The sequence below is a fragment of the Mustela nivalis genome (assembly GCF_964662115.1).
Source record: "Mustela nivalis genome assembly, chromosome: X".
In the NCBI taxonomy this organism is placed as follows: domain Eukaryota; kingdom Metazoa; phylum Chordata; class Mammalia; order Carnivora; family Mustelidae; genus Mustela; species Mustela nivalis.
In genome coordinates, this window is record NC_139040.1 from 109263018 (window position 1) to 109284506 (window position 21489).

A 21489-nucleotide genomic window follows, 5' to 3' on the forward strand; every position below is an offset into this window, starting at 1 on the left:
CATGACAATTAAATGTAATGCACTATCCTGGATGGGTGTCCTAGAACAAAAAAGGACTATTAGGCATAAAACTAAGGAAATCTGAATAGAATATGGACTGTAGTTGATAATCTGTTGATATTGATTCATTAATGGTAATAAATGTGCCATACTAACATTAGGCACTAATAACAGGGGAAACTGGATGTGGGGTATATGGGATCTCTCTCTACTGTCTTTGCAAGTTTTCTGTAAATGTAAAACTGGTCTAAAATAAAATGATTATTAAAAAGAAGACATTCCTCTCACTGAAAGTAGCTCATATTCTCGTGGAAGGACAGGAGCATCAACAGTGACAATGCAATGTGGTAGATGCCACAAAGGGTATTACAAAATTCTCCATGCTACAAAGGCATGAAGCACCACATGCCTCCAAACAAAGGGAACATTTTAGCTATTCCTTGAAGGAAGAGTAAGAATCAGCCTTGTGACAATGCACAAGGAAAAGCATTCCAGAAGAAGCACCCCAGGAGTAAGGGCCCAGAGGGAGGATATTTGGAAAACGGTAATACCTTCAGTGTTTAGAGAAGAGGGTGGAGGCTACAGGTGATGCTGAAACATCTTAAATTGTTGAAAGTATACCAACAGTGATGAGCAGGTTTATTATTTTTTCACTGTGATCTGTTTCCTTTCATTTAATTTAAAAAAATTATATGAGAAAGAGAGGGAGTGAGACAGAGAGAGAGAGAGAGAGAGAGAGAGAGAGAAGATAGAGAAAAAGAGCAGGGGGAGAGGCAGAGGGAGACAGACAAGCAGACTCCCCACTTAGCAGGGATCCCAAGACTCTAGGAGCCAAAATCTGACACTTAACCAACTGATCCACCCAGTCACCCTTAGTAGTGTTTTCCTAAACCACTACTTCACTTAAGTAGACACACAAACTTTTAGTAAGTGAAAGATCTCCCATAAAAGCTCACAATACTGCCTGCACATTTAGCCAATTTATCTACAAATTTCCTTTTCTCTTCATATATGGAATTATTTATTTTAAAGAAACACATTCTAACACATCTTAAAACATTTATCATCAGCTATTGCACATCCACTGAAATGAAATGACACCATACCTTGCATAATATTTACATTAAATATAATATGATCATGGTATGCAGAAAATTAAGATAAAAAACACTGGTTAATTATCATCCAGAGAACTTCCCACCTTTGCAGCTTTAGTAAGATACAATTTGGATTCTAAGAGTTGTTGTCTCAATTGGCTATGGGCCACATTTATAGTCACACTAGAGCAAGGTTATGAAAAAAGAGGTCTTTCTAATAGGCTTGTTAATACTTAAAATATATTCTAATACATAACATTTTAAATTATTGGTCATGGAGTTCTCCCATTCACCCAAAATTTCATATATGTATGAAACTTGGCTTCGTAACTTAGATGCCCAAATTAATGTCACCAGTAAGGCTGCTTGAATTAGAAAGGTATTCAGGATAATCATTTGAACGAAAATTTTCATTAAAACTTACACCTACTTCCTCCTAGATAATACAGAATAGTTTTTCCCTCTTTTCAAGTAAAGAAAAAGAGATATTTAAAAGATATTTCTTAAAAAGAAATTAAGTTAGGAAAATATAGTAGCCCTGGGTAGCATTTAGAAGAAAACAATTCTATTATTGGTTATATAAATTAGCCCCATTTAAGTCATTTCATCATTGGGGACCTAGTTTCTAGTCTCTGTAAGATTTTTTCATCACCTCTTAATAGACAGTGGTTTATATTTTTAAATATTTTATTTATTTATTTGACAAAGTGAAAGAGACAGCAAGAGAGACACACAAGAGTGGGAGAGGGAGAAGCAGGCTTTCTGCTGAGCAGGGAGCCCGGTACGGAACTTTGGACTCAATCCCAGAACCCTTAGATCATGACCCGAGATGAAGGCAGAAGCTTAATGGCTGAGCCACCCAGGTGCTCCTAGATAGCAGTTTAGTATCCTAATGTTTCTAGAAAAGGAAGAGATGTGCTTATCAAGGATTAGCTTTATATCCCAAAGAATAAAGACTAGAAATATATTCTATATTCTTTATGCAATAGATTTTTTCAATGTATTCTTAAATTCCTTCATCTCTATACCTACTCTTGGAAAAATGTACTTCAGTATAGATTGAAAGCAAAAAATTAATAATAAAAACCTAAATATTTATTGTAAAGAGAACTCAAGTATAAACAGCTATATTTTTCACTGTTTCATGAAAAAGACAGGGAGGTAGAGTGATAAAGTTTTAAATGTAATTTTCTATACAGAAACCTATTAAACACAGCAAAACTGAAAACCAAACTACTTATAAATACACAAATGCATACTATATGTACACAATGTAAGGCTGAAAGTATGTTTAATATTTAAATATATCATATATTGCAAGTGGCAATTATTTACTGGGGCTAATATTTATCAAAGTCATTACCAAAGAGTACCAAATTTTAACTGAATTTTCTTTAGATCAGAATAATTATAATTCATCAAATAGATTTCTTTTTTTTAAATAGATTTCTTGAAATTATAGTTTTTAAATCTAAATATATCATAATTTCCAAGCTTGAAAGAAAGACAATTATTATAAGATGAAGGTGACTACCACAAAACACTTTTCATATATAGGAAAATTATATAAAGTGAATCAATGAACAAATGGAAATCTCTTTGCAGTATATGGTATCCTTTGTCAACTTATTTGTATATATTTTGTAAATATTATTGTGCAAAAAGTCACTTAGAAGAATCTCAGTAAGATGAGAAAAATGTCTCTAACTCCCTAATATTGCTCTTATTTATCCCCCTTTTTCCTCTTGTTACCACTTTTAGAGATTCAAACCATAAAGCAAAAAAAGGGTATGAAAACAATAAGTTACAAGACATAAAATGACCATAATGTACCTTTGGCTATAACCTGGTATTATACAAACTGATTTCATTCAGCTTATATTACTTCATTAGATCCTTGCAAAACTCCTATGAACTATACAAGACAAATTTTACCATCGCATTTTAAACATGAAGAAACTGATATTGTGAAGGTTGTGCTAAGTCCAGCAAGGTCATGTGACTAGTGAGCTGTAAATTCATGATTATATACAGAGTTCTGAATCTTCTTCTCATGCCCTTCTACCTTAGCAACCAGAGACAGGAATGACACCATTCACTGCATCTCATGCAATTATTCAATTATTGCCCCTGCAATTATGTTGTTTTCAAGTTCATGAGAACTCATATGTCAGATTTATAGAAAGGAAAATCAATAAAATAGTAATTTTTCTATTTTTTGGGACAAAACAGGAAGACAGAGGTAGATGTCATACATTCTATTTTAACACCTTAGAAAACGTTCCCCAAAATGACATTACAAAATATAAGCATAATTTTCTAAAAATGTGAACTCATTATTTCAAGTACTTTCAAAAGCTAGCATTTCTATAATTCCCTAAGCATATTTTCTTTAAACTTTCAAATGCATTTCAGCACAAGATGATTTAAAAGCAAGGAGAAATAAATTTAACCTTATAGGAATCCACTCAGCTATTTGGTTAAGTACTTTTTCATTGCATAGATTTGAAAAAATCAATGTACAGCACAAAAAGTCAACTTAAAATGGTAGTTTTGTTACTTGCAAATGAAATACTGAAGACTATGATTACCTGTAACAGTTAATTCAGTAGTTCGTCTCACAACAAAGCCTCCATATTTTAATTCGCAGGTGTAATTTCCGATGTCATCTTCTCTGACTTCTCTTATAAGCAACGTATCTCTTTTGAAGACAATACTTGGCCTCCATGTTTTTGTCCTACATTCCTGCATGAAAAACACAGAATTTCTGTAGTAAGTACAATAACTGAGAAACAGAGAAGAGTATTTTAAATAAATAGCCCCAAAGCTTCTAAATTTATTTTTTTAAAGATTTCATGTATTTATTGATAGAGAGCATGAGAGAAAAGAGATCAGTGGGAGAAGCAGACTCCTTGCTGAGCAGGGAGCCTGATGTGGGACTCGATCCCAGGACTCCAGAATCATGACCTGAGCTGAAGGCAGTTGCCTAACCAACTGAGCCACCCAGACGCCCACCCCAAAGCTTCTAAATTTATATTTTAAAGGGCTAAAGAGTTTGAGATTAATTCTAAAAATTTTCATACTTCTCCACATCTCATGGAGATCAGGTACCTCAGTTTGAAAAGAGGGTTTTTTAGTAAGAGTCATTTCTTTTAAGAGAGAGAGCGCAGGTGCTTGTGTTGGGGAGGGGCAAAGGAAGAGGGGGAGAAGGGAGAAAGAATCCTAAGGAGGCTTTACATGAGGCTCCACACTGGGCTTAATCTCAGGACCATTAGATCATGACCTGAGCCAAATGCTTAACCAACTGAGCCACTCAAGTGTCCCTAGCAAGAGTCAATTTATTGACTTCTAAGATTAGTGTGTCTAAATCAGATATACATTGATTTCTTACACTGTTGGTGGGAATGCAAGTTGGTGCAGCCAACTTCTTAAGGAATCTTAATGAAGCCAATTTCTTAAGGAATTTCCTTAAGGAGGAGGAATTCCTTAAGAAGGAGATTCCTTAAGAAATTAAAAATAGAGGGGCACCTGGGTGGCTCAGTGGGTTGAGCCGCTGCCTTCGGCTCAGGTCATGATCTCAGGGTCCTGGGATGGAGTCCCGCATCTGGCTCTCTGCTCAGCAGGGAGCCTGCTTCCTCCACTCTCTCTACTTGTGATCTCTCTCTGTCAAATAAATAAATAAAAATCTTTTAAAAAAATAATAAAAAATAAAAAAATATATATAAAAAAAAGAAATTAAAAATAGAGTTACCCTATGACCCTGCAATTGCACCACTGGGTATTTATCCCAAAGACACAGATGTAGTGAAAAGAAGGGCCATCTGTACCCCAATGTTCATAGCAACAATGGCCACAGTCACCGAACTGTGGAAAGAGCCAAGATGTTCTTCAGTGGACGAACGGATAAAGAAGATATGGTCTATATACACTATGGAGTATTATGCCTCTATCAGAAAGGATGAATACCCAACTTTTGTATCAACATGGATGGGACTGGAAAAGATTATGCTGAATAAAATAAGTCAAGCAGAGAGAGTCAATTATCATATGGTTTCACTTATTTGTGGAGCATAAGGAATAACACAGAAGACATTGGGAGATAGAGAGCGGAAGTGAGTGGGGGGAAATTGGAGGGGGAGACAAACCATGAAAGACTGTGTACTCTGAAAAACCAGCTGAGGGTTTTGGAGGGGAGAGGGGCTGGGGTTTGGTGAGTCTGGTAGTAAGTATTATGAAGGGCATGTATCACATGGAGCATTGGGTGTGGTGCATAAACAATGAATTTTGGAACACTGAAAAACTAAAATTAAATAAAATTTTTAAAAAAGAAGATATAAGAAAAAGGACTCTTGTTAAGATTACTCCTAACATCATTTTTAGAAGCAAATACTCCAAATTTGTTGACTGTGAAATTAACCATCTTGACACTTGATACTGAAAGCATAAAATATAAAATATTTTTTAGGTATAAAATAGAAAAATTAATTCTGTAGCAGAAAATGTTTCTATTTTAGTATTTAAATCTTTTAAGAATACATTTAGAACAAAGTTCTTTCCCTTTATAGCATGCACATTCTACAATTTGTGAAAGAAATGGCCAACATGTCTTTATGGTCTTTACAGTACCATAAACATCTATTTTCATTGTTGATGGGTCTAACAAATTATGGTCTCTAAATTAAGCTTTAGATTTTAATGACGTTGGCTCAGAAGCTTTCTCTTTTTGCCAGAACAGAAGTCTATTTCCTTTAGCCAGATTTGAAATCAATGCAATGAGGATAAAATAGCTTTAAGCCCTCTGACACGGTTCAGAGGTATTATTTCTAAAAAAAATTTTGCCAAATCAAATTTTTCCGGACTATTATTTTGATTATGTGGTTCAATGTCTTCATATACATGGAAGAGAGTTATCTGGTTATTTCAGACCAAAAAATACATCTTATATATCTCATATTAGTTGCATAAACTGTCATAATTGCAAAAGCTTTTTTTATATATATATACACACACACATATATATATGTGTGTACATATATACATATATATGTGTACACGTCTACATATATGTATACATTATACTATACACAAATGTATATCATTATGTATATTTGTGTGAGAATGTATATATATGTATATATATGTATACATATATATGTATATGTATATGTGTATATCTATATGTGTGTGTATATATGTATATATGTACATATATATATAGAATGTGTGTGTATATATATGTATACATGTATATATATATATTTATACACACACACATTCTCACACAAATATATATAATGAATACAGAATATATATCATCTTAACTATGGAAAAACATTTGGATTGTTGCAAGGCTTTCAAGTTCCATACATACTGCATTTCGACCCATCACTCCACTAGTGACAGTCTTTATAGCTTAAGTTCACAATGACTGGGTTGATGGTGGAAACATGACTAAAGGAGCAATGTGAGGCCAGCCATTTTAAATATTGAGAGAGAGAGAGTGTGTGTGTGTGTAGAAGACAAATATACATACATGACTACTAGATAAACATCTGTTCTTAGATACTTTGAGTTAAACTCCCCTAATACCTCTTGTCTTTGAGGCAATCATCAGGGTTTGCTAAGAATCTACTTGTGGAAAGCAGCCAAACCACTGAGAATTGGGGTGAGACATACACAATTTTAAAAAGGAGGAAAAGTAAAATTCATCTGTGCAGAAACAGAGATTAGTAGGGCTAATGCTTGAGGGCTGTTTGACAGTGTCTAGGATAGAAATTCAATGGAAAAGTAGAAAAATATTTCAGTAGTCCCCTTGACATTTTGAATCCTCCATTGCTTGTTATCAAGAATCAAAATTAAGTCTTACTCAGAGAAGGGCATTGCTAATTATAGCAAATCCTTTAAAAATAAAGATTTGGGGCACCTGGGTGGCTAAGTAAGTTAAATCCTTTGCCTTTGGCCCAGGTCATGATCCCAGGGTCCTGGGATCGAGCCCCAAATCGGGCTCTCTGCTCAGCGGGGAGCCTGCTCCCTCCTCTCTCTCTCTCAGCCTGTCTCTCCGCCTACTTGTGATCCCTGTGTGTCAAATAAATAAATAAAATCTTTTTAAAAATTTTTAAAGATTTGTTTCTTTTTAAATTTCTCATAAGTTTTGAACTCATGACATAGTGGTATCGGTGGATCTAGTTACTAAGAGGTCATGCTTCCTACATCCCTATTTCTGGGGAGTCGAACAAAGCAAATTTTCTACTAGTACTCTTTAAATCATGGATATAATATTCCAGAAAAATATTCATAGCAGCTATATTGTATTTCTTGATATACTCAATAACAAAAATTTCTTTGATGGTATAAATAAGCTGAAGGGTATGTTCTCATATTAAAATTCAGAAAAAGTCAATTATATGATAGGAAGGACAAGGGTTGGATTATTCTCCTTAAGTCTGAAGTTTCTTTTGTTTTTTGAGAAAAAGTTATCTAGCACTATTTTTATAATGTTATGAATTTCCCTCGGGTTTTTAAAAATATATATGCCTTTATATGAAAAGGATTGGAATATACACAAATATACTTCCATTAAACAGAACATTTCAATAAAGCCAATTTACCATTTTTTCATAGAAGTAAATCAATCCTTTCCTTGTTTGAAAACATTAGGAGTGTTTATATGAAGAGCTCTGAAAGGAATGCTTAATGTATTCTAATTCTGAATTACCAACCACAGATTATAATGGACTTGAAAGAACAGTATAAATGAGCTATGAACATAAACACAACAGCTTATTGCAGGGATCACCAATACAAATACCAACTAGCATTTATCAAAGATATTGCTTTGAAATCTTATAATGACCAGCACAACCTTCTGTAGTATTTCAGGAAGATAGAGCTTAACTTCATCATACCCATAAAACTTTTTTATCCAGCTAGTTCAAGAACAAGATACACATTAATCTATTTATAAGGAAGAAAATCATGCACAATACATACCTTATACCATAGGATTTCAGGTTCTCTGGTTGGTAGTAAAAAATCTTCGATGTCACGGCATGAAATTTCCTTGCTTTTGCTAAGTTCAGCTTTGTCAAAGTATTTCATTTTGGAATTGTAGCAGAGTCCGGTGTCATTTTCACCCACTGTCAGCGAGATGGATACTTTCATACAGTAAGTGGAGTTTCTGTAATGAAGCAGAATAAAGAGGTGGTCTGGTGTGAACAAAAAGTAAGTGCCACCAAGCAGTACGTGTACTTCACTAAAAGAGAGAGACACAGAGAGAGGCAGAGAGAGAAAGGAGGAGAGGGAGAGAGAAAAGAAAAAAAACTCCATTGATTAATTAATGTTAAGGTGTCATGGCTTAGTCCACAGGGATCTTTTTTGTCAGAAAGCTAAACAATGCCTAGTTCTACAAAGCCATTTGTGTATTATTCATTTCTTAGAAAATTGTTTCATATTATATACAAGTGTGGTTTGAAAAAATGTTTCATAGGGATTTCTGTAACTAGAAAAGTAGAAAAAAATAAAGGAAGATTTAGGTCAGGAAGTAAGTCAACCTTGGGTTTATGCTAAACTTGGCAAACTCAACAGAGAAGTAGAAAAATGTAATGGATCAATTAAGCATAATACAAGGAGAAGAATGAGGCTGCTCAATTCTTACAGAAATGGCTGTCTTGATAATTGGAGAGCTTATCGATGAATATGGGAAGAAAACAGTCTTAGATTAAAAATATACTGCAAGTTTTCTTATAAACTGTACTATTTCTGTTTGCTATTTATGTCTCTGGACATTCAGTGAATACTGCTATGGGTCAAGCATAGTGATGTAGGCAGTGAGAATAAAGAGAAGCACAAATATTCAAATTCAAAGTTTTGGTCAGAATGTCTTACTTGGTAAGTGCCCAACGCCTCATTTGTATACTTAGCCATCAAAGTCCTGGAATTGAATTTTTTTTAAGATTTCATTTATTTATTTATTTGACAGAGAGAGAGATCACAAGTAGGCATAGAGACAGTCGGAGAGAGAGGGGCAAGCAGGCTCCCTGCAGAGCAGAAGGCAGAGGCTTTATCCCACTGAGCCACCCAGGTGACCTTGGAATTGAATTTTACTGCTTACTATTTCTGTAACTTCAGGCAACTCATTTAATCCCTTGGGACCTTAGATGTGCAGTGGGACAACATGTGTCTGAGTATTAAATGCGATAGTGAATCAAAATCTGTTTGGCCTGTCACCGGTGCTCAGTAATGATGGCTCTTCTCACTCCATACTGGTGTATCAAGATCACAGCCCCCAAACCCTCCTCCTTATTCAGCCAAGATGTTTGACTTTTAAGCAGCTCCTTGATTTAAATTCTTGCTTTTTTTTTTTTTTTCAAATGACTATACAACATGATGAGAATCACCAGAAAATAGTTAGGTTGGTTATGGTATAATAAAAAAATGTAGTTGGTCTTGGATCCTGGCACAGATTTCCTGAAAATCTTAGAAATCACTGAGTTATAGGAGTGTCTTTTGCTATTCAAAGGGAACTCCATTTAATCACCCTTGAGTTTATGTTAACCCTTGGGATGACCTCCCTAGAAAGCCTTGGGATGGGGCTTGTAACCAGAAAGACCAAGTGTGCAGAAGGTTGAAAGTTTTAACTGTATCCACTGACCTTCTGACAAGGGAGCAGTAATTTCAGGTTAAGTTCTGTAAAAACCATGGAACCAAAAAGATTTGATGAGTTTGGGTTAATGAACACATGGAGGTGCTCAGAGGATGGCACGCCTGGAGATGGCACAGAAGTTCTCTGCCTCTTCCTCTACCCTTTGCCACACACATCTCTTTCATCTGACCCAATTATTTCTGTCCTTTGAAATATCCAACAGTAGTAAGTAAACTGTTTTCCTGAGTTGTGTGAGCTGTTCTAGCAAATGATTGAATCCAAGGAGTGGATTGTGAGAACCTCTGATTTATAGTCAGTCTGTCACAAGCACAGGTGACAATCTGGACTTGCATTTGGTGTCTGAATATGAGGCAGGGGGCAGTCTTGTGGGATTGAGTCCTTAACCTGTGGGGTGTGATATTATCTCCAAGTAAATAGTATCAGAGTAGATGTGAACTGTAGCGTATCTGGCTGGTGTTGCAAAATTGCTTGGTGTGGGGGAAAAAAACCCCACATACCTGGTGTCAGAAGTACTGAGAATAGGGAAGAAAAGTAGAGTTTTCCTTTATAGTTATTTATTCAGCTTTATATTGGATAGCAAAGAAAATTGCCACAAAATTATTATGTAGACTTATTAAATGTGGATGTCTCTACCTTCATATAATAGCCTACAAGCAGATCTAAAATACTTTATAGGTTGGGGGTGTTCAGGTGTCATAGTTGGTTAAGCATCTGACTCTTGATTTCAGCTCTGGTCATGATCTCAGGGTTGTGAAATTGAGCCCATCGTTGGGCTCCACACTGGGTGTGGAACTTGCTTAAGAGTCTCTCTTTCTTGTCCTCTGCCCCTCCCCATCCTCTCTCTCTCTCTCTCTTCCCCTTTAAAAATAAAATAAAAAAAATTAAAATATTTCAGAGGTGAAACCCTTCACCTTTAAACAAAGTCAATCAGTAAAAAGGTCCTGGAAGAATGTGTTCAGAGATTTTGTTTGTATGATAAAATATATTCCCTGCACTCAGCTCCTCACAATCCAGAAGTGATGCACAATAGCTGAATTTCAATGTGATAAGCACTACAAAGAGCTACTGTGTGCTACCACAGCAGCATAAGAGAAAGAAACAAGACCTCAAAATTTGTGATTCCTGGTTATCTTAAGGAACTAGTAAGAATATGGCAATTTTAACAAAGGCTACTTCAGGAACAGTATACACAAATGCTTGAAGACATTCAACAACTTGATGTGGTTGGAGGAATTGCAAATAATTTAGTGTGGCAGAATTCATTATAAAGGAACAGCAGGAACTGAGGCTGGAGGTCTGTGCAGAAGCTTGAAAGAGCAGCATGTAAGCCAGAGCAGAATGTGGACTTTATACTAGCAAGTGAAAACATTTGGATTTTGGAAAGATGTTTCCGCTCAAAGTGAGAAAAATGATTTGGAGAGAAGAGAGGACTAAGTACAGTGAGACAATAAGAAATCAACATCATTCATTCAGGAGAAAAATGGCCGCTCCAAAGGCAATGACCATTGATACAGAGAGGAGGAATCATGTTCAAATTATATTTAAGATAGGAGCAAAGGAAAGAGAGGTATCCAAGATGATAAAGAACTTCTCTCAGATGAGTATTTGAAACATAGAGCCAATCTCTCAGCATGGAAAATACAGAAAAAAGAAACAGCTTTGAGAGAAAAGAAAGTGCTAAATTTTAACTTGAGCTTCACACCCAAGTAGAAAAAATAGCCACTTTGGTTTTGCCAGAAATATTGCTCATGCATTATTTATTAATTTTACACCAGCACAGACTAGAGCATGCTCTTCATGGGTTCATTTTAAGATAATATTTTCAGGAAAAATAATTACCTATGTTAAAGCAATTAACTATCATAAGACACATTCCAATGTGTAGTAAGAAAATATGCATGTTTTAGAACAATCCTGATATTTGTACACATTAGAATTCTTAAAGAACAGACTTTTCTAAGAAGTCAGTCAGTGAATTCTAAATGAACACTCCACACTAATCTATTAAACTCATGAGTCTTAGGTTTTTCTTCTCCTCAATTTACTGGTGTTTTTTTTTTTTTCCTATACCCTCTTTAATCAAATGCCAGACATGTTTCATACAGATAGGGTTAAGAGCAAGATCTCTAAAACCCAGCTGTAAGAGGTTCAGATTCTAGCTGGATCACTCATTGCTTTTGAAAATCAGGGAAACTTACTTGACTCCTTGGGCTTCCATCTCTTCATGTATGTAAGGAGAAAATCATAACAAAGAACTCAGAGGCTGGTGTGGGAGTGAAGCACGTTAAAACCTGGAAAGAGCTTAGGACAGGGCCAGTCCTCCAGGAGCACTCAGGAAGTGTTAAAAGTCAATACAGGGCACTGAAGTGCTCCACAGGTTTCTTAGAAGTTTACCACCTCAACATGGACAAGGGTTCTAAACTGGCATGCATGGTAATTATCACAGATTTAAAACTTCATCTTTTACAGGATGACCACATTGTACAACTATAGATTGAGGTGCAGAAATGTGGGTGGTCCAGACAGGAGGGAAGAAAGAAAATGAGGTACAAGAAGGCAACATTTGGGTATTACCTGATTATCTAATAAAGTATGATAAAAAGCCCGTGATCTCACACCAAAGAGTAGTACAGTTACAGTTACTCTATAATCATACCTGCTATGCCTGATACTACATAGTGCTGAATATCTCTTTCCTACTTGAACAGAATTACCAGTAGCATGATTGTTAAATAGATCCTTTAAAAGCATCACTAAACCCTTGACCTGTCTGTTAATTCTCGGGTCCCTGGGGAAAATAATAACATTGCCATAAAAGTTGGAAATTTTTTCCCACATTATGAAGTGCTGACCTTGATCAACAAGGAATTTGATCAACATTTTAAAAAAAATTAAGTTATTCTCTGCTTCTCTATATTACATGGCCTACTCTAAAATTCATTGGTCATTTTTAAGGTCATATGCCTTTGCACAGAGATGTTTTGTAAAAATAAGAGCATGCAGTATTTTTAAAGTGTTGCAAATATTTGGGCATGAAAAGACAGCAGATCTGAAGGTTCCATCTGTGCAGACCTGAGCAGAACTCAACTGTCTGGAAGGTGGTTCTCTGGCCGCAAATTTACCCATAGTGTCTAAGCATTGTTGTTAAAAATAAAATGTTAGTAACAAACTATAGAAATGGTCCCTGAAAGTATAAAAAATAAAAAATTTAAAAAAATGTTAGGAATCAAAAATGTAAGGGTTAGATTGTGGAGATAAAAAAAAATCTTAGTTTAGGGTGCCTGAGTGGCTCAGTGGGTTAAGCCGCTGCCTTCGGCTCAGGTCATGATCTCAGGGTCCTGGGATCGAGTCCCGCATCGGGCTCTCTGCTCAGCAGGGAGCCTGCTTCCTCCTCTCTCTCTCTGCCTGCCTCTCTGCCTACTTGTGATCTCTGCCAGATAAATAAATAAAATCTTTAAAAAAAAAATCTTAGTTTGTTCAACCTTAAATATTCTTTGTTAGTTTATTTCTAATCTTAAAGCCTTCCATTTAATTATTTTCTCTCCGTGCTTATGGTGATGCCTGAAGCTACACATGTGGCCCCTCTGTCATATCTTATCTTTCTTACACATATCATGCTTAGAGCTACTGGCACTGTATGTGAAATGTGTTTGGATTAGGTTTTCTTTTGAGAAGAGCTCTGGAGGACCTATTGCTTTAACTGTGCTTGAAATCAGCCCTTGTAAAAAGATTACAGGGAGACCACTGAGCAAGCGATAAGACTATAAATGCCAGTTTATTGCCTTCTCATTTAAAATTCTGTTTCCCAAACATTTAACTGGTAAACTGAACTTTATCTACAGTCTTCTGCTAGCTATATATTCAAAATAATTGTCTTTGTCTTTTTGGTGACAAGTCATTAATATAATTTTGCCATCTCTGTTTTTCTTGCCTAAGATTCCTGAAACTTTAGAGTTGAGAAGATATCAATGTATGGGATTCTAGTCCAGTATTTCTCTGCCTGAGTTATTCTTGGGCACGAGGACTTTTGAACTTCACAACTAGACCACATGGTCTCCTTCCTGACCTCTTCTTAAGGGAGGAAGAAAGAAGGAGATAGGCAAAGAAAACTAAAACCTGCCCCTAAAGAAAACTGAGGCCCAGGATGTGGTTTCAAGGTCACATAAATTACAAATAGTTTCTTCAGGAAATCCTGCCCATCTTATCCCTTTATTTTCCTCAAAACAATCTAAATCTGTAATCACTTATTTCCACTGCTATTTGCTGCCTCCCCTGTTAATATGTATTCTCATAGTAAATAAAATAAGGGAGTTATCTGTATGTGGTTTGGGTTCTTGGAGGCCTATTTTTTTTAAGCAGGTAAACTGCATACAACATAAACTTAACCATTAATCATTTAAACATGTACAATTAAGTGTCATTCAGTACATTCATAATGCTGTGCAACCTCTATCTAGTTCTATGACATTTTCATCATCCCAAAAAGAAACTCATAACTATTAGCAAGTACCCCCTATTTCCCCATTTCCACAGCCTCTAGCAACCATCAGTCTGCTTTCTGTCTTCACAGATTTGGTTATTAGGACAATTTCATATAAAGGGAATCACATAGAGTGTGGATTGTGTGTGTGTGTGTGTGTGTGTGTGTGTGTGTGTGTGTGTGTCTGGCTTCTTTCACTTAGCATAATGTGCTCAAGGCTTACCCATATTGTAGTATGCATCTGTACTTCATTCTCTTTTATGACAAATAGCCCAGTGTACAGATATAATAATATAGTTCATTTGTACATGAGCAGATAGACTTTTGAGTTTGTTTCCACATTCTGGACACTGAAAATAATGCTGCTATGAGCGTTCATGTTAAAGTATTTGTTTGAGTACCTTATTTCAATACTTTTGGAAATATACTTCGGGGTGCAAATGTTGGCCATATGGCTATTCCATGTTTAATTTTCTGACAAACCAAGCACTTCCTTTTTAATCTCAAGCTCTTTCTACCCTTCTGAATACCAATTTCTGCTGGCACAGGGAGACTAAGGCATTAGACAAATGTGTTCACTGACTTTTGTGGTTAAATACTTATAAGGCCCAATGATTTTTTAAGTTAAGTGCCTAGTACAGTGTCAGGCATAGAGCAGACACTCTCAATAAATATTTGTGAAATGAGTAAAAAAAATTAATTCTTTGTTAAGGTCTATATAGTTCTGATTACACTTCTTTGCTCAATCCCTTTAAACAACTCTCATCTACACCTTTCCAAATGAGTTTTTATCCCTTTTTGTTTTATGTTTCTCTGAAATAGCTCACATTTCTTGATAGTGGATGCAGCAAGAAAATGTGTCTTTCAGGTACAGCAAAAAATTAAAATGAAGCTGTAAAGATTTCTTCAAATTCAATAACTATCTGCAATCACCTGATTATATCATTCTCTCATCACGTATGCAACAGACTTTCTTCTAACTGTAGTTGATCTTCTTGATTTGAAAGATAATAAAAAGGGAAAATAAATATATGAGCCACATTTGGATCAGTTGTAAATCACTTTTTTTTCTCGCCAAGAATAACCCAGGAAGCTTTTTTCTATAGTGAGCGTAATAGTGCTTATGTTATTAAGTCTTCCTTCCAGGTTGTTGTAGAGAAGAGGTGACTGAGGATTCATACGTTGAGCTAATCCGACACCTTACCTCCTCACTTTACAATGAAATTCCAGGAAAAGTTATAACAGAGTAAAATAAAATCTCTATTAATCTTTAAAGAAGACAGAGAACTACCAGAGATTGTTGTAATTTTACCCATTCACAAAGACATTTTTCAGAGTTAGATTAATAACATATAAACATATGAAAACATGATTTCTCCCTGCTGTATAGAAACTAAATATGGACAATGTCAGGAAACAGAACTTTTAATCAGTGGGGTTTCTTTCTTTTGCAAATACTTCTTTAAATATTTTCTAGATGTCATAGCAGCATATACATTATTCAGTTTTACTTTGTAGGTCAATATATTTGTAGTCAGAGATACAGAAGGACACTATATCATTCTTAAAGGGTTTATCCAGCAAGAAGATCTAAAAATTGTAAATATCTACACCCCCAACATGGGAGCAGTCAACTACATAAGCTAACTGTTAATCAAAATAAAGAGACATACTGATAATAATACATTAATTGTAGGTGGCCTTAACACTCTGCTCTTAGCAATAGACAGATCATCTGAGAAGAGATCTACAAAGAAACAAGAGCTTTGAATGACACACTGGACCAGATGGACCTCACAGATATACACAGAACATTCCACCTTAAAACAACAAAACACTCATTCTTCTCAAATGCACATGGAACTTTCTCCAGAATAGACCACATACTGGGTCACAAATCAGGTCTCAACTTATACCAAAAGACTGAGAGTATTCCCTGCATATTCTCAGACCACAATGCTTTGAAACTGGAACTCAATCATGAGAGAAAGTTTGGAAGAAATTCAAACACTTTAAAGTGAAGACCACCCTGTTCAATAATGTTTGGATCAACCAGGAAATCAAAGAAGAACTTAAAAAATTCATGGAAACTGATGAGAATGAAAACACATCAGTCCAAAACCTATGGGATACGGCAAAGGCAGTCCTAAGGGGGAAATATAAAGCCATCCAAGCCTCACTCAACAAAATAGAAAAACCACAAATATAAACACTATCTTTATACCTTAAAGAACTAGAGCATCAACAACAAATTAAGCCTAACCCATGCACAAGAAGAGAAATAATATTAGAGCAGAGATCAATGAATTAGAAACCAGAAGTATAGTAGGACACATCAATAAAACTAGAAACTGGTTCTTTGAAATAATTAACAAGATTGATAAACCACTGGCCAGACTTACCCAAAAGAAAAGAGAAAGGGCCCAAACTAATAAAATTATGAATGAGAGGGGAGAGATCATGACTAACACCAAGGAAATAGAAATATTCACCAGAAATTATTATTGGGAGAGGGAGGAGCAAGAGGGTAGAGGAGTAAGAGACCTAAAGATCATCTGGTCCCAGGAGTTCAGCTAGATAGTCATCAAACTATTCCAAACAACTACAAACTCAACAGGAGATTGAAGAGAAGAAGAGCAGCAACTCTACAAACAGAAAAGTGACCACTTTCTGGAAGTTAGTACATGCAGAGAAGTGAATCTGAGGTGACATATGTTACCATGCTAATGGATATTAAAAGAAAGCTGGAGTGGTAATCCTTATATCACACAAATTGGATTTTAAGCCAAAAACTATAATAAGAGATGAGGAAGGACACTATATCACACTTAAAGGGCATGTCCAATAAGAAGAACTAACAATTTTAAATATCTATGTCTCTAACATAGAAGCAGCCAATGATAGAAACCAATTAATAACAAAATCAAGGAAACACATCAACAATAATGCAATAATAGTAGGGGACTTTAACACCCCCTCACTGAAATGGACAGATCACCTAAGCAAAAGATAAACATGGAAATAAAGGCCTTAAATGACACACTGGACCAGATGGACATCACAGATATATTCAGAACATTCCATCCCAAAGCAACAGAATACACCGTCTTTTCTAATGCACATAGAACATTCTCCAGAGAAGATCATATCCTGGGTCACAAATCAGGTTTCAACTGGTACCAAAGGATGGGGATCCTTCCCTGAATATTTTCAGACCACAATGCTCTGAAGTTAGAACTCAATCACAAGAGGAAAGTTGGAAAGAACTCAAATACATGAAGGCTAAAGAGTATCCTACTAAAGAATGAATGGGTCAACCATGAAATTAAACAAGAATTTTTAAAAATCATGGAAACAAGTGAAAATGAAAACACAACTGTTTAAAATCTGTGGGACACAGCAAAGGAAGTCATGAGAGGAAAGTATATAGCAATACAAGCCTATCTCAAGAGACAAGAATGATCTCAAGTACACAACCTAACCCTAAATCTATAGAAGCTGTAGAAAGAACAGCAAAGAAAGCCTAAACCCAGCAGGAGAAGAGGAATAATAAAGATCAGAGCAAAAATCAATGAAATAGAGACCAAAAGAATAGTAGAACAGATTAACAAAACTAGGGGCTGGTTCTTTGAAAGAATTAATAAGATTGATAAACCCCTGGATAGACTTATCAAAAAGAAAAAGGACCCAAATAAATTAAATTATGAAAGAAAGAGGAGAGTTCAAGACCAACAGCAAAGAATTACAAACAATTATAAGATATTATGAGCAACTATACACCAGCAAATTTGACAATATGGAAGAAATGGATGCATTCCTAGAGACTATAAACTACCAAAACTGAACTAGGAAGAAATAAAAAACCTGAACAGATCCATAACCAGTAAGGAAATTGAAGCAGTTATCAAAAATCTCCCAAAAACCAAGAACCCAGGGCCAGACGGCTTCCCAGGGGAATTCTACCAAACATTTAAAGAAGAACTAATACCTATTCTCCTGACACTGTTCCAAAAAAGAGATTTGGAAGGAAAACTTCCAAACTCATTTCATGAGGCCAGCATTACCTTGATCCCAAAACCAGACAAAGAACTTATCAAAAAGAATTATAGACCATATCCTTGATGAGCACAGATGCAAAAATTCTCACGAAAATAGTAGCCAATAGGATCCAACAATACCTTAAAAGGATTATTTACCACGACCAAGTGGGATTTATTCTCAGGCTCTAAGTTTGGTTCAACATCTGCAAATCAATCAATGTGATACAATACATTAATAAAAGAAAGAACAAGAGCCAGATGATACTCTCAGCAGATGCTGAAAAAGCATTTGACAAAGTACAGCATACTTTCTTGATCAAAACTCTTCAATGTGTAGGGGTAAAGGGTACATACCTCAATATCATCAAAGTCATCTATAAAAACCCACAGTGAATATCATTCTCAATGGGGAAAAACTGAGAGCTTTTCCCCTAGGGTCAGCAACATGGCAGGGCTGTCCACTACCATACGGCTATTCAATATAGTACTAGAAGTCCTAGCCTCAGCAATCAGACAAGAGAAAGAAATTAAAGGCATCCAAATCAGCAAAGAAGAAGTCAAACTATCACTCTTTGCATGTTATATGATACTTTATGTGGAAAACCACTCCAAAACCACTGTAACTCATACAGGAAACCAATAAAGTGTCAGGATATAAAATCAGTACACAAAAATCAGTTGCATTTTTACACATCAACAGCAAGACAGAAGAAAGAGAAATTAAGGAGTCCATTCCATTTAGGATTGCACCCAAAACTATAAGATACACAGGAATAAACCTAACTAAAGAGGCAAAGAATCTGTACTCAGAAAACAAAGGTACTCATGAAAAAAATGGAGGAAGACACAAAGAAATGGAAAAATGTTCCATGCCCATTAACTGGAAGAACAAGTATTGTGAAAATGTCTTGCTACCTAAAGCAATCTACACATTTAACACAATCCCTATGAAAATGCCATCAATTTTTTTCAAAGAAATGGAACAAATAATCCTAAAATTTATATGGAACCAGAAAAGACCCTGAATAGACACAGGAATGTTGAAAAGGAAAAGCAAAGTTGGCAGCATCACAATTCCAGACTTCAAGCTCTATTTCAAAGCTGTCATCATCAAGACAGTGTGGTATTGGCACAAAAACAGACACATAGATCAATGGAACAGAATAGAGAGCCCAGAAATGGACACTCAACTCTATGGTCAACTAAAATTTGACAAGGCAGGAAAGAATGTCCAATGGAAAAAGACCATCTCTTCAACAAATGGTGTTGAGAAAATTGGATAGCCACATAGAGAAAAATGAAACTGGACCATTTTCTTATACCACACACAAAAATAGACTCAAAATGGATGTAATACCTCAATGTGAGACAGAAACACATAAAAATTCTTGAGGATAATACAGCAGCAATATCTTTGACCTCAGATGCAGCAAATTCTTCTTAAAAACATTGCCAATGGCATGGGAAGCAAGGGCAAAAATGAACGACTGGGACTTCATCAAGATCAAAAGCTTTTGCCCAGCAAAGGAAACAGTCAACAACACCAAAAGACAACTAACAGAATGAGAGAAGGTATCTGCAAATGATGTATCTGATAAAGGGCTAGTATCCAAAAATCTATAAAGAACCTAACAAAATCAACACTGAATGAACAAATAATCTAATCAAGGAATGGACAGAATATGTGAACAGACATTTCGGCCAAGAAGCCATCCAAGTGGCAAACAGACACGTGACAAAATGTTCAACATTCCTCAGCATCAGGGAAATACAAATCAAAGCTACAGTGAGATACCACCTCACACCAATCAGAATGGATAAAATTAACAAGTCAGGAAATAACAGGGGAACTTTCCTACACTGTTGGTGGAAATGCAAGCTGATGCAGCCAGTCTGGAAAACAGCAGGGAGGGTCCTCAAGAAGTTGAAAATAGAGCTACCCTATGACCCAGCAATCTCACTACTGGATATTTACCCTAACGATACAAATGTAGTGATCTGAAGGGGTACGTGCACCCAAATATTTATAACAGCAATGTCTACAACAGCCAAACTATGGAAAGAACCTAGATGTCCATCAACAGATGAATAGATAAAGAAGAAGTGGTATACACACACACACACACACACACACACACACACACACACACAATGGAATACTATGAAGCCATCAAAACAATGGAAATCTTGCCATTTGCAACAATGTGGATGGAACTAGAGGGTATTATGCTAAGCAAAATAAGTCAGTCAGAGAAAGACAATTATCATATAATCCCTCTCATATAAGGAATTTGAGAGGCAGGGTTGTGGCTCGTGGAGGGTAGGGAGGGAAAAATCGAGGCAGGATGGGATCAGGGAGGGAGAAAAATCATAAGAGACTCTTAATCTCAGGAAACAAACTGAGGGTTGCTGGGGGGGGAGGGGAGGGATAGGGTGGCTGGATTATTGACATTGGGGAGGATATTTGCTATGTGGAGTGCTGTGAATTGTGTGAGACTGATTATTTACATACCTATACCCCTGAATAATAATACATATATGTTAATAATATGTTAACAATAACATATATGTTAACAATAATAATACATTATATGTTAATTAAAAAATTCAAAGTACAGTTTCTTCTGAATGAGTATCACCTTGGCACATTGTAAAGTCAAAAAATCATAAATCAGGGCACCTGGGTGGCTCAGTGGGTTAAGCCACTGCCTTCAGCTCAGGTCACGATCTCAGGGTCCTGGGATCGAGTCCCACATCGGGCTCTCTGCTCAGCAGGGACCCTGCTTCCCTCTGTCTCTCTCTCTGCCTGCCTCTCCATCTACTTGTGATCACTCTCTGTCAAATAAATAAATAAAATCTTTAAAAAAATCATAAATCAGACCATCATAAGTTAAGGACCATCCGTAATTAAAAAAGGCGGTTCATATGGAATCAGTAAAATTAATTGAAGAATAATCACATACCAGATCTCCAATAATGCCCAATGAGACATAAATGATACCTGGGAAATGAGTATTTTAATCATCAGGAAGGCAGACTTTTCGAATAATCTGGGTAAAATTTTCTATAGCCCTCTCCAATTTTTATACGTCATTTTAATTTTTAAAAACAGTTTGTTTTCCTATTCTGTTTGCTTGGTATCTTGATGATATAAGGGCTTCCACAAATAACAGAAAATATGTTTCTGTCATTTGAAAAAGAGTAACTCTC

General features: G+C 35.8%; 1 protein-coding gene across 1 annotated transcript in view; it reads right to left on the minus strand.

The window, feature by feature from the left end:
- Nucleotides 1-21489, minus strand: part of IL1RAPL1 (interleukin 1 receptor accessory protein like 1) — a 1316605-nt gene that overhangs the window by 613925 nt on the left and 681191 nt on the right. Inside the window, exons 4-5 of the mRNA XM_082716862.1 lie at nucleotides 8088-8274; nucleotides 3689-3842 (exon numbers count right to left, since the gene is read on the minus strand). Of these exons, the coding sequence (XP_082572988.1) occupies nucleotides 3689-3842; nucleotides 8088-8274 (341 nt within the window). The remainder of the gene's footprint in view (nucleotides 1-3688; nucleotides 3843-8087; nucleotides 8275-21489) is intronic.